This window comes from Ischnura elegans, chromosome 6, assembly GCF_921293095.1.
Source record: "Ischnura elegans chromosome 6, ioIscEleg1.1, whole genome shotgun sequence".
Lineage (NCBI taxonomy): Eukaryota > Metazoa > Arthropoda > Insecta > Odonata > Coenagrionidae > Ischnura > Ischnura elegans.
The window spans coordinates 27,902,278-27,915,455 of NC_060251.1; the positions used below are offsets into that span (position 1 = coordinate 27,902,278).

General features: G+C 36.1%; 1 protein-coding gene across 6 annotated transcripts in view; it reads left to right on the forward strand.

Annotated features, from left to right (window-relative positions):
* The window catches only part of LOC124160228 (serine/threonine-protein phosphatase 2B catalytic subunit 2-like), a 517,396-nt gene that overhangs the window by 492,235 nt on the left and 11,983 nt on the right, over window positions 1–13,178 (forward strand). For 4 of the 6 annotated variants that reach the window (XM_046536039.1, XM_046536036.1, XM_046536040.1 and 1 more), the window contains 2 exons: window positions 12,202–12,286; window positions 12,895–12,992. In XM_046536039.1, coding sequence (XP_046391995.1) covers window positions 12,202–12,286; window positions 12,895–12,992 — 183 coding nt within the window. The remainder of the gene's footprint in view (window positions 1–12,201; window positions 12,287–12,894; window positions 12,993–13,178) is intronic. The other 2 variants (XM_046536041.1, XM_046536037.1) reach the window with 1 other exon arrangement.

Consider the following 13,178-nt stretch of genomic DNA (forward strand, 5'->3'; position numbering starts at 1 on the left):
ACTTGGGCCCGCCAGGTTGACCAACAAATGGCACCAGGGAATCTCACCACTCACCAACAGAAGAATTGGATATGATGCAAGAATGAAAGCAAAAGTACTAAGACACACAATAGAATGTCAGACGCAGGAATATTGGAAAGGATGAAGGAGTGTACGGGCATAGTGGCTTATTTTGCATAGGCTCTGTGCGGCCCAAAATGCATATGCCAGTCTCTTTCCTACCATTGTGTGGGCATGGGTATCTTTGCTTTTATTCTTGTGTCCACATCTAATTCTTATGTTAGCGAGTGGTGAGCTACCCTAGTGCTGTCTATTGATTATCCTGTGGGTACTGTGTGAAAGAGCATTCTGTGAAATGAATCCCCACGGAAATCATGGTAAATCTAAGTACTCAGGTGACACAACTGGTAGAGCATCATAGCTCTTTTCCACAAGAATTTTTAATGTGTACAATGCATTTCGGCTCACTGAGTCATCATCTGGTACAAGACACTTCAAAACATTTGTAAATCCCTTTTATACCCTTGAGAAAGGAGGGGTAGGGGAGGCTTTGACATCTTTGAGGAAGGGGGTGGGAACGGGCGTACAGAGTAGATACAGTGGGAAAAGGTACAAATACGGGATGTGGAGAACCCACGTTGGAAGGAGGACTCTAGTCATAACTGTAAAATAACGACACGTGGGGAAGAATCATAGAAAACGGGAGGGGGGGCACAAAAAGGACTAGGGTAAAAAGAGAGGCCGCGTGTCTTTAGAAAGGGAGAGGAGTAAGTAGCGATGCAGGAAAAGAGGCAGGGGTGAGGAGTCCCTTTGGGTTAGCTAAGAAGGAGTGAAAGTTAGCGGGGATACAAGGGAGGACTCCCAATATAAAAGGGATTTACAAGTGTTTTGAAGTGTCTTGTACCAGATGATGGCTCAGTGAGCCGAAATGCGTTGTACGCATTAAAAATTCTTGTGGAAAAGTGCTACGATCTTTTATTTATTTAAATATGTCGAACTTCCACCGATTGAAGCCTGAATATGTTGAACTTATGGTAGAGCATCAGACCAACAATCGGACGCTAATAGGTTTGAGTCACAGTCAGGCCACATTTTAACCCTCGGTTGTCTTAATTCTGCCATCTGCCACTTCATAATTGTCTTTGTCGCCGTCCACTTTCTGTTATGTGTTCTTATCCTTTTCCTTCCCCTTCTGTGAATTTATATTGATATATGTTTGTGATTATGGCGTTGTGTGAATGTATGAAGGAATATATATAAATATAAATATTTTATATATATTTTTCTGTACTTTTTTATTATTGAAATAAAAAGAGCACTTTTGAGTGCAAAATATAAAAATAATGATTGAAAGATGGTGATCCTTCCCTTCCTTCCAACTTTGGCTTCACGGAGGTGGAGAAGGGATAGAGGTTCGCCTCTCAGTTGATGAATAATTCGTGTGATAGGTCTGCCCTAGAATGATGTAGTATTTGTGCACCGTTTTGTGTGCGTCATAGATCAACCTAACAGATTTTGGGCCCAAATATATTTTGTGTGGTTGTGTGTTTCACGTAAAATGAAAGGAAAGAAACTGTCAGGGATTTTTCTGCTTCATTCGTGGGCCGAGAGAAGTTGTTTTGTTTTCATGGGGAGTCCAAAAAAAAGTATGCATTGATAAGAAAAGGATTAAATGCTGAAAAAGATTTTTCTAAAGTCTTATTTGTGATTCACATGTGGATGGCACTCATGTGACGATGATGAGCTAGCCACAAGGTGAAGGGTATCTATGTCTATGCATCTGTACCACCTATTTTATAATGTGAGAAATGTATGTGGCCTGGTGAATGGCCACTTTTTGTTTACCGGATAAGAATGGAACTGTACAAGTCCCTGGCATCAAATTGCTCATTTCCATATATCCTCTCACAATAACAGCAAAAATATCTCATCAGATCATTCTTCAGACTCATTCCTTGCATTTTTTGAGTTGTCTCATTTCTGTGCTTTTTCTCTGTCCATACTTTCATTCTTCCGCCCTTGTTATGCAGTTGGATCTGTGTGGGTGTTATCTGTGTTTCTGAGATTGCTTTACTCTTTAAGGACACAATATTTCCTATATATCTACTATCTTGGTGTTAGTTGCATGCATAGGGGACTACTCTATGGCTTTTTAGAAATCGTTTTAATTGTATGTGAATATATTAACATTTGCTTCCAGTTTCAGTCAAAGTTGATCATGCAAATCAATTTGAAAATATTTTCCCTACATGTTTTAAAATACTTAAATCTTCAAGAATATTTTTAAATTTTTGTGCAATAGAAGTTTGTTCCAACTAGTGGTTTTTGAATGTAATATGATCGTTCCTTGATAAAATATTTAATCACTTGAACACTTTTGATCCCCAAATTACATCATTATACAGATATGCAGCTGTTTTTGTCTGTTGAAACATTGTTTAGTCTAAGTGGTGCTATGTAGAATTTTTTAAACTAAAACACTAAAAGTGATAGTCCTGTTAGTTCTTATTTTGGTTTGCTGTGACGGACTAATGTATCCGAGTATTCTAAGGAAATTTTCAATGCTTTTAACTTAATGCTGATGTAGTTTCAATACCTAAGATAAATTTTAATGGATTTAAGCTTTAGTAAAATATTAAGTAGTGATGAAATTCATTTTACTATCCTCTTTGACACTAATCAATTACTCAAAAGACTTAGTTATTCATTAATCATTTTTTGACCTAATAATTATAACTCAAGTGAAGGTGGAATAAAAGTAGCCAACACCAGTTAATAAGATGCATAAAATTTGAAAAATTTCCCACACTTGTATGTAAATAGCAATCATAGCAATTATTTGCTGCTTTTCATCAGTTTTTTTGCAATGCCTGTGTACATGTCTTTACCAACAACTGAATTAAAATGCAAAACAGTCGGCTGCTTTCTGTTTCACTTTGAGTTAAATTGGTGTTGGAGTATTTCTAGTGTGTAAAGGGAGGCTTTAAAAAAATATTAATCACTTACCCTCCCTCACTTGGGAAAAAAAGAAATGTTGGAAAAAAAATACCCGACTTCCCTACACCACAGTGTGTTGGGCTGTCTAATCCTGCCATTTTATACATATCTGTGCACTCTTTATCTCCACTTACCCCCCGATTGGCGAACCACCCCCGTGACCCTTGACCCCTGCTCTCTCCTACGTACCTTTCCTGCCCCCACTCCGCAAAATAAAATCCTTCGACCGTACGCCGCACACTTCTTCATCCCTCATCGATGCCGTCTCTCGCTTGGGATCTGGGTGACGGTGAGTGATGCCGTTAAATGATCTTGGCGATGACTATGTAATCTAAATATTTGCGGTTGTTTTGCTCTCTGCTTGGTGTGTCACTATGTAACACGTCTGTAAGCCCTGCCCTCCTCTCTTGCCTCCATCCACTCACTCCACATCTGTCATCCTCTCCTTTGGCCCTTTTCCTGTTAGCCCTGCGAGTGCCATGACAGCGATCGTAGCATCAGACTATGGACACTCTAATACATACGTAATTAGCTTGCCTAACCAAGTGAAGCAGAGTTCTTCGGCTCGTATGTGCTTTGATACTCATGTGATGCAGAAAATGGCAAGTTTTTATAGATGGATTAATTATGGAGGAAATATTGCAAATGATTTAAAGGACAGAGGCCATTTCCTTTTATTTTTCTCTTCTCACTGTCTGAAGTGAATCTAGGAATTTCATGCCTCATGCAGTGAATAAACATCATCATAAGAATGACAAAGAATTGAGGATAAATTCATGTGCAATATCTGTTGCATCCTAAATTAGAAGATGACCATGATAAATCAATAGATTCACATGTGAATGCAGTATTAACTACTTTTTCACCATAGGCTTAATTGTACTAATGCTATTTAATCTACTGGAACAGCGCCTGTGGTCACATTACTATAACATATGGCTCTTGAAAGCTCATCAGTAGATTTCATGGGATCATAGCTGTTTTTGTTTGTTCTCATCTATGTTTGTCAGACATTTTTGCAATACTACCATGCACAATAGTTCAAGCTGCACATGTAAATTAAATTATTTTCAAGTTCTTAAAATTAATTTAATTCAGTTTGTACATAATGAATCATATCATTAGGCAGAGCCAGTATCCTTCTCATGCAGTCATCGTCCCGTCATCATATACATATATATATTTAAATTTTTCCATAATCCGGTGAATTAAAACTGGCACTTCCTCCATAACCATTTGGAGCCAGAGTTGAGTAATTTTTATTACGCAATAAGTACATGATTTATTTTTAAGTACATAATTATAAAACAAAAGTTAGAAGAAATTTTCAATGAGAAAAGATGTCGTACTACAATTTTCATGTGGCAAATTCAGATTTTTCAATGAGATTTGGTCAAAATAAAGTTAGTATACCCTAATGGACACACTAGGCATTTACTTATTTAAATTTCAAATATTGTTACGGACACATAATTTGTTGAGAGATAATCATCATTATTATTTGAATCATGAAAAGTGGATGAGATATTTTGGAAGCAAAGACATTATTGCAAAGGAGATGCTACAGCAGGCAGTCAAGTCAGGAGAACACATGCTTAATTTTCATCAGGCTCATACTCTCATTACTTGTAATGATTGGCTAAGTTATGAAGAGACTGCATTGAAGATAGCTTGGTATGCAATATCACCTGTGAAGAAATATATATATCCTGTAGGTTAGTGTGCCAGCAAAGATGTCTTCTTCAGTGATGGCTACCTCAATAGATTTTGAATAATTATTTCTGAAAACCATACTTTCATTGAATGGTTTGTCTGAAAAAATATGGTAGAAGACATCATTTCTTATCATCATCATCATCAAAACTTATGTAGCCTAGTACCTTTCACTAAATACTGAAGATCTTGGTTTAAATCACGTATTCAATTTTCATCAGTACATAGGTGGATCTAGGGGGACTCATGCCCCCCCCCCCCCCCCCAGACCCTTAAAAAATATGCAAGATTTATAATATGGTCCCATTATCATTGCGTTCGTTTTGTATTACGAGGTATCCTTTTGGCCCGCCCCCCAGAACAAAATCCTGGAAAAATATGGCTTTGCTTATGCCCCCCCTAGAAAGAAATCCTGGATCTGCCCCTGCATCGGTATGTAATTGAGTAAAATCTTATGCAGTGCACAAAGCACTTTTGTGATTCCAAGAGAAGGAAGGAGGATATGACATTAAAGATTTGCCCTCATTGCATTGCCTCATACCAAGGGGATGTAAAGGAGAGAAGGAAAGTCCCTGTTATCATAAATGGTGTGGCAGAAGGAAAAGTGGAGTGCAGCAGTTTACTAATGCTCGGACTCTAATACTTTGTATGCATCCACTGCAAAGAAAACTTAACAGTATTTCCTGTGAGAGGGGATGAAATTTTGAGTGATCGCCAGTTTAGCTTCAGGGAATAATAAATGAATAATGAAGCTTAATTGGTCCTGTAGATCTACATATGGACGTAAGGCAAGTCAAGAACATTTAATTCAACCTTCCACCAAAGAAGAACGAGTTGATTCTGCCATGTCGTGAAGTGGAACAATTACATTGGAATTCTGATGAGCGCTTTTGTGGGTGGGTGTTTTTAAAGAATTTGTCATCTAGGCTTGACTCTGCATTGGTCCGTAACTTCCAGCTAGAGTTTCATTGGGATTGCACTCAGCTCCTTCAGGTCGTTGGGTTGTATGCGTTTTTTTGCCACCTGTGAGAGTGGCTTCATTGTGCAGTCCCCTGAAATGCCACATTGTGAAACATAAAAGGGTGACAGGGAACAGAATTGGAAATTGTGTGCTGTAGCAGAGGACATATGGACAGGTCCCACATAGAAGATCAATTTTGAATATGCCTACCTTAAACCAAAGATCACAGATATTTCCCACTAGTATAACAAGTTGCCATAGAAAAAGCCAAGAATGAGGGCAATTTCAACAGAGAAGATGGCTATTCCTTTGGAAACACATGGAAATGAATTTTGAAGAAAAGAGTGTATGCCGACAGCCTATCGCATGCAGGTTGAATGAACAGTATGGTGTATTTTGGGGCAAAAAATGATTTGCCTGAAACTCCATGACCTGAAGAAGCCAAGTGCAATCTTGGCAAAACTGCCTTCCGAATAAATTTACCAAAGTGGAATCAAGCCCAGACGACCTGTGTCGTTACAATTTACATTGAAATTCCTGAAGACTGTGAGAGATAAGTACTAGGGGCTGACCAATTTGCATTCAGGGAAGGAGAACTTTTAGGAAATATCTGAAATAGTGTGGCAGAAAGAAGAGTAGAGTGCAGCAGTATACTAATCCTAGTACTGTAATGCTCCACTTCTGTGAAGAAAACTTAACATACTGTTTTGCATGAGTGAGGATAAAATTTTGAGTGATGACCAATTTGGCCTCGGGGAATATTGAATAAATAATGAAACTTTATTGGTCCTGCAGATCTACGTACAAACAAAAGATAAGTCAGTTCCATTTCATACAATAGACAGTTAAACAGGAAAAATATACATAAATACATGCATATCTTATATGCGCACATACTATTACATAGTTCTACATTACATATTAGAGGCTAGCTCATTGAACACAGAAAATGTTTTTTAAGATTGCCAAATTGCCAAAATGCAATGGTAATTATACCTTAAAGTACAAATTACAATGAAGAATTACTTTTTAAAAAGTTTTTAATAATGTTTTGGAATTGATTGAAGTGTCTACTCTGGTAATGAGTAATTCAGGTTGTTTGTCAAATGAGGTCTTTTTTTCATTCTCAAAGTACTGTCTTTGTAGTCATTTTGTTGGAGGCCAGCAAAAGGCTTTCATAGAAATAATAGGCTGCCAGGTGACCACACTATAATGTGTAGGTTCGAAGATTTTTGCGGCGTTGATCAGATGATCTCTGCATTCTCTTCGGGTTTTCACTGCGTCCGTTGGGTTATGGCGACAACAGTTTCGCTGACTGCAATGCCAGCAAAACTGTTGTCGCCAAAACCCAACGGACGCGGTGAAAACCCGAAGAGAATGCAGAGATCACACTATAATGTGTTCATTCACTCAGACTCTGCTTGATAACCTTTGTAAAATTATTTACACATTGCTGGTAGCCATTTTCTGAAAATTATTGCCTAACACTCAATAATTAATTTTCATTTGGAAAGGGACAATAATGGAATAACACCTTCAAGCAGGATATGTGTAAAAAAAAAAAAAAAAACTGGCTAACTTACCTCTAAACAGAGGGCAGAATTTTTACCAAATAGGAAGGATTTATCTTGATATTTTTATGTGGTTTATGGTTAAATAGGTAGTGATCAGAAAAGATCAGGAAAAGCATTTTGATACAACCTTTCAATATTTTAAGTGATTTGATGAGGTAGCTCATCATTTTTGCTGTGACGTTTGCTGTGAATCTCTGAAAACTTCGTAAACTTTACGGGAAGAATTTTCAACCACAAGGGAGACCATAATGGAGGAAATTAATCTAATAACAACTGTAAACTACGCTACATTTCAGCTTTTCTTTCCTCCTAATCTACCCACCCCTCCCTCCTCAACTTAGTGTTTGTTAGCATATCTGTGTGCGGTATATTAATTAGTCACTGAGCTCCACTTACCCTCTCCTCTTCTGAGTCATATGTACCTCTTTATGTGAGCATTAGATATGAATAGATTAGATGGTGCTAGAGTGGTTGGTTGGAGGTGTGTGAATGTATTTTATTTTCAATGGAGTGGCCTTTTTTCTGTAGTGTATAGAATTGACATTAAGAAAATCGTAGTTGAACCATATGTTGTTGGAAAGGAACCATTCCCATCGGAACTTTATTGTGCTGTTGTAAGTGAACCATTGTGGTGTGCTGACCGAATGAAAGAAGTGTATTCCCAAGCAAATTTCACATGTATGCCTTGCTAAAGTGCATTGAATGTCTGCCACAAAAGCCAATTGTAATGTGAAATTTTGCTGGCTTTATTGAGACTTTAAAACAAATTATGCTTGTGGATTCATTATTCACCATACCATGATCATCTTGGCTTGGTTTATTTAAAGAAAATGTTGTTGCTTTATAGTTGGATATGTTAGACCTGTATAACAGATGCAACCCATCACCTATTTAATGATTTATTACAACCAGTGTGCCGGTCTAACTTGGCTAATATGTTTAACAAATCTATACCATTTCTTGCAAAATTACAACCTATTTATCAGCGCAATGAAAGCTGCTGAAATACTTCAGTTCAAATGGTTTTAATGATTTTCTGTTACTGTGTATATGTATCAGAAAATACACACTACATTTAGCATAAAATCCATTTTTGCCAAATCTGAAGTGAATAGAAAATATGTTCTTACATACCATTCTCTTCCCCCTTCTAATATTTCTTCAAATCTTTGGGCATGATATTGATATAGTTCTTTAGAGAAAAATAGTCAATGCCAAACTCTGGTGACATTTTATGAGTACATACTAAAAGTAAGACAGAATAGGTTTCCATTGATTACTTTAGGGATAGAATTAGGTAGACCTTAGAAAAAAATGTTTATCCTGGGAACATTACTTTATGCCTTTGTAGTCAAAGAAGAATTTGCAGATGAACATGCTACGTAATTCTTAAGTCGATATTTGAGAATTTGTTGTAATTAGCTGACAACAATTTTAAAAATGCCAGGTCATATTTGGCTTGACAGTAAGTTAAATAGTTCATTTTTTAAGAAGTAATACATACTTACTATCCACTGATTTTTATTAAGTCAATGATAACCCATATATAGGCATAGAGCTTACTAGAGGGGGTGCCCTATGCTCCGTAATGCCGGGGAGTGAAGCCTCAAGGGCATGGCATAGTTGTGCATTTAGCCATATTCCCAGGCCCAGCTATAACAAGATTCTTATGGAGCAACGACCAATTTTTGCTCTGTACTCTTAAAATAATACCTTTGGGGATTTTTTGCGGCAGGTGGGATGAAATTAAGCAGTGATGCATACCCAAATGAATTAATTTCTAAAAGATGAGAGCCATTGTGTCCCATAAGAACGGGATTATCAACGGACAATGTGGTGTTTTGTCGAACATAATTGACCCAATATTACATGCAAAATATCAGCTGTCAATTCAAAATTTACATTAGTTCAAACTTTCTGAATCCTATTCCTGAAATTAAAGATGGATTGGAGTGATCATTATGCAACCATCATTTCTCTGCAAAAGGAACTTGTGACGTTAAACTCGTTGAAGTACAATTTAAATATTGACGAAATTCAAAGTTCAAATCATTTCTTCAGTGGCATAATATCGAATTACATTAATACTATATTTTTTTACTTATTATTTTTACATTTTCACCATCAAACCCTGGGAAAAGAGCGTTCGATCTCAAGTAATGCGCGTTTGTACTAAAATAAAAACGCGTGCTTATAAATTTAACTTCACAGAAAGGGCAAATATTTTGTTGGCAAATGAAAGAAAGTTCATGCATGAACATTTATTGAGTTGGCAAATTACAAAACAATAATTCACAATGTAATTCTGTTGCAATTCACAAGTGTTCCATTTAGTAATTCTTACGCTTACGTGGTGCTACTTACTTTGATAAAATGACATAATGACTGCGGTTAACTCATAAAATATTATCAACTATTCACTTAATTATGCGCCCGAATCAGGTGCAATGTCATAGGCTACAAAATCATTATTTATCAGGTGTATATTCCATTTTATGCAATATTGCTTTGGTATGACTATTTTATGCAGGTTTTTTAATTTACTAGTCGAAGGTAAGGCCAGTTATTCTTCTACATAAGCGATGACTAAACCCACAAGCCAACAGCAAAACATCTACAAATGCAAAGTTAACACAGCATATATCTTCCTGTTCCTATACTTCAACGTGTCCTTAGGGAAACATCTGCCAACATTAGAAAACTAGGATAGCCTGTTAATTTGTTTGCTTTGAATTCAACACATTTTTTTGAACACAAACACACTTTGAGTTCTTGGTGGAAACGTTGTGATTTCTGATTTGGACAGGATTAGCCTACTGGCTGTATAGACCGAGGTCATGTGAACTAATTACAATTGCGGTTAGTACAGACTTTACTAACACCATTTCTGTAGGCATGAGAATAAACATCATTTAGTGTTTTTTGCCCTTAATAAAAATTTTACTAAGTAATTCTTTCACACTAGGAGTTAAACAAAAAAATATTTTCTTTGTCCATTTAGTAGAAGATCCTTTTGAAATATCATAGTTCTTGGCTCGTACATCTTTTCAGAACTTCAGGTCACAAAGACCATGACCTCCCTCAATGAAAAATAGTTGGATCAAAATTTTAAGTGTCCATTTAATCACACCCTCTTACTCTCTCTCATCAGGGAAATCATTGTAATGGCATGGTAATTTAGTTCCGGGAAGAATGTAATTATGATTATTATCTTATTTGCCCAACGATCTAGTACATTAAATAATGGCCCAGACAAAAGGCACGTCAAAACGTACAATATATACATGTAAATACCAACAATCCATTCACCACAAATCCATTCTCTTTTATCATTCATACAAAAGGTTTGGTTAACAGGGGGGTTGCAGCTGAGGGACATACCCATTGCTTGGACTTAGGTTCACTTATTTATTTGTGAATCAAGTGCTCCTACGACAGACGTAAACATAAATAGGTAAGCTCATTAGATAACAGAGTGGAGAGCTGCATCTTAGGTTTTTTAATCAATTATGATGATTGAAGGGACTAATTAATCACTCCTGCTTATATCCCAACATTTTACTTGTTTGAAGCCCAAATCACTGTCTTAAAATGCTCAGGATATGAGTAGTTGTCCTTTGTCAACTTTTGCCTGTATCTCAAATATGAAAATTTGTTCTCATTTATGTTCTTAGAGGTATCATGTTTATATTTTTTTTATACAGATTAATATCGAAAAGGATCTGCTCAATGTACATACCTTGAAAATTTCAAGAGGATGGTTCTAGTTTTTAACAAGTTATTCATTGGGAAAAAAGACAATATGGAAATAGTTGAGTGGAAGTAGTTCGTCCTATTTTTTCATGGAGAATTATACTTCATTGCAACTTTTAATACACAGCCGTCACAAAAATTATTTATACCAACAAAAACCACACAAGACTAGTTATGATGCAAAAGATATCCTAGGGAAAACAGGAGTGTGTGCCACTCTGATTTAGCCAAGAGATATTGTATTAATTCTCTCTAACCCTTAATCCTGTGGAATTTCTTTTAATGATCCAGGTAATCTTTTTAAATACTCCTGCTTCATGCAAGATCTGTCAAGAATTGCTGATGCCTACCAGCAGTTTGTCGCTCAAGTGATGATTACTGTGGATTCTGTGAATCTTATATGAATATTAAGACATGAATCTTGCCATTTTAAATGGGTGGTTACTGCATCTGTATGCTGTATGTGTTAATAGATCATGAAATGTCTGTTCCACTTGCACAGGTTACACCATTGTTGGAGACGCATGTAGTGTTATGTGTTACTACTTAGTGCAAAGGCTTAGTTGTTAATCTGCCATTTGAACTTAAGACTCAAAAAGGGTGTTAACAGTCTAATGTGTGTGTAAAATTCTTCAATGTTTAACTTTAGGGCTTATTGTGTTTCCCAGCAGCAAGTACTCTAACGTCGTGATTGCCCCAGTGCAACACAAAACTGGATGTTTTCAGGTTGTTTTTTATTTGATTTCCGTAATGCTAAAAGTTAGTTATGGTCTGCACATATCTGCACTACAGTGAAATTGCCTATAAACTGCATGATACATAAGTGCATAACATCCTTGAAAAACTGTAGTGATCAGATTGTATGATTAAATGTAATAGACATGTGAATGGTTTTTAGTGTGCTTTATATGATTGATTGTATACTTTCTGTAGCACTTTTAGCTAATATAGTTTTGTTAGTGTTGAGGTAAGTTTTAATTGGAAGATATTTGATTCACTCTTATGAGAAAATTGCCATCAAACCAGAAATCTTTGATTCACTCCTTGTATTCTCCATTTGAAAAAAAATTGCATTCTACTTAGCCTGAGAACTCTGCAAAACAGGCAATCATTTGATCAATTATTGGTCAATGTTCCAACTGCCGTTGGAAATTTTTGAATTCAATTTTTGCTGATTGCTAATATAACTTTTTGTTGCTACAGGTGCAGCTGCAAACTTGCGCAAGGAAGTTATACGGAACAAGATCAGAGCAATTGGAAAAATGGCACGTGTATTCTCTGTCCTGAGGTGAGTTGATATTGTATTAAGAACAATGGTCCCATAGCATACTTTTGATGAGGATCTAAAATTTTAATAATTTTAAAACTACACATACATGCACTTCTATGATATGTTGTCATTTCAAATCATATGCCATAGTGTCTAATGTTGTAACTGTCAGGACCTCAAAACATTAGTTCATGTATTTTTTGCTGAATGTATTTGTGCAGACCATTACATATATGTAACTTGCCGATCAGTGGCGTGGTCAATACTTAGGGTAGTTTAAAATGTATACCTTATATATTACCTTTATAATAAAACCTTCATAATTATGCTTATGAAGGTTTAATTAAGAGTGTGGTGCTAAAATTTTTAAGTAAATATTCTCTAACTCTCAATATTTGATGATATGATGATCACCTATACATCCTTGACTGTCAGTAGCCTGTTCTTTTGTCATTGATCATGTAATTCTTCCCCAATTTTTACCCTTGGGCTTACCTCAAGTCCTCCTTGGTTGGTATGCTTCATTCCTACACTTTTCCACCTTAATAATTTGAAACAAGAGGTTAAATTTCTTACTTAGTTCATTTTATTATCATTGATGTATATTTATTTCTTATTGTTCACAGGGAAGAGAGCGAAAGTGTGCTACAGCTTAAGGGTCTTACTCCAACTGGAGCCTTGCCCCTTGGAGCATTGTCTGGAGGAAAGACATCTTTGAAGAATGGTAAGGCATTTCTAAATTAACTGATAATATAATAAAACTGATTTTTGAGGCATTAGAAAGTCAAATAATGATAGTAGTAATTATAATCTTTATTCATCCGGGCCATGGATCAGCCCATGTGGATGTGGTAAATTGTATATCCATTAATATAATAGATAATAATAATCATGTCTTTATTTCACTAGA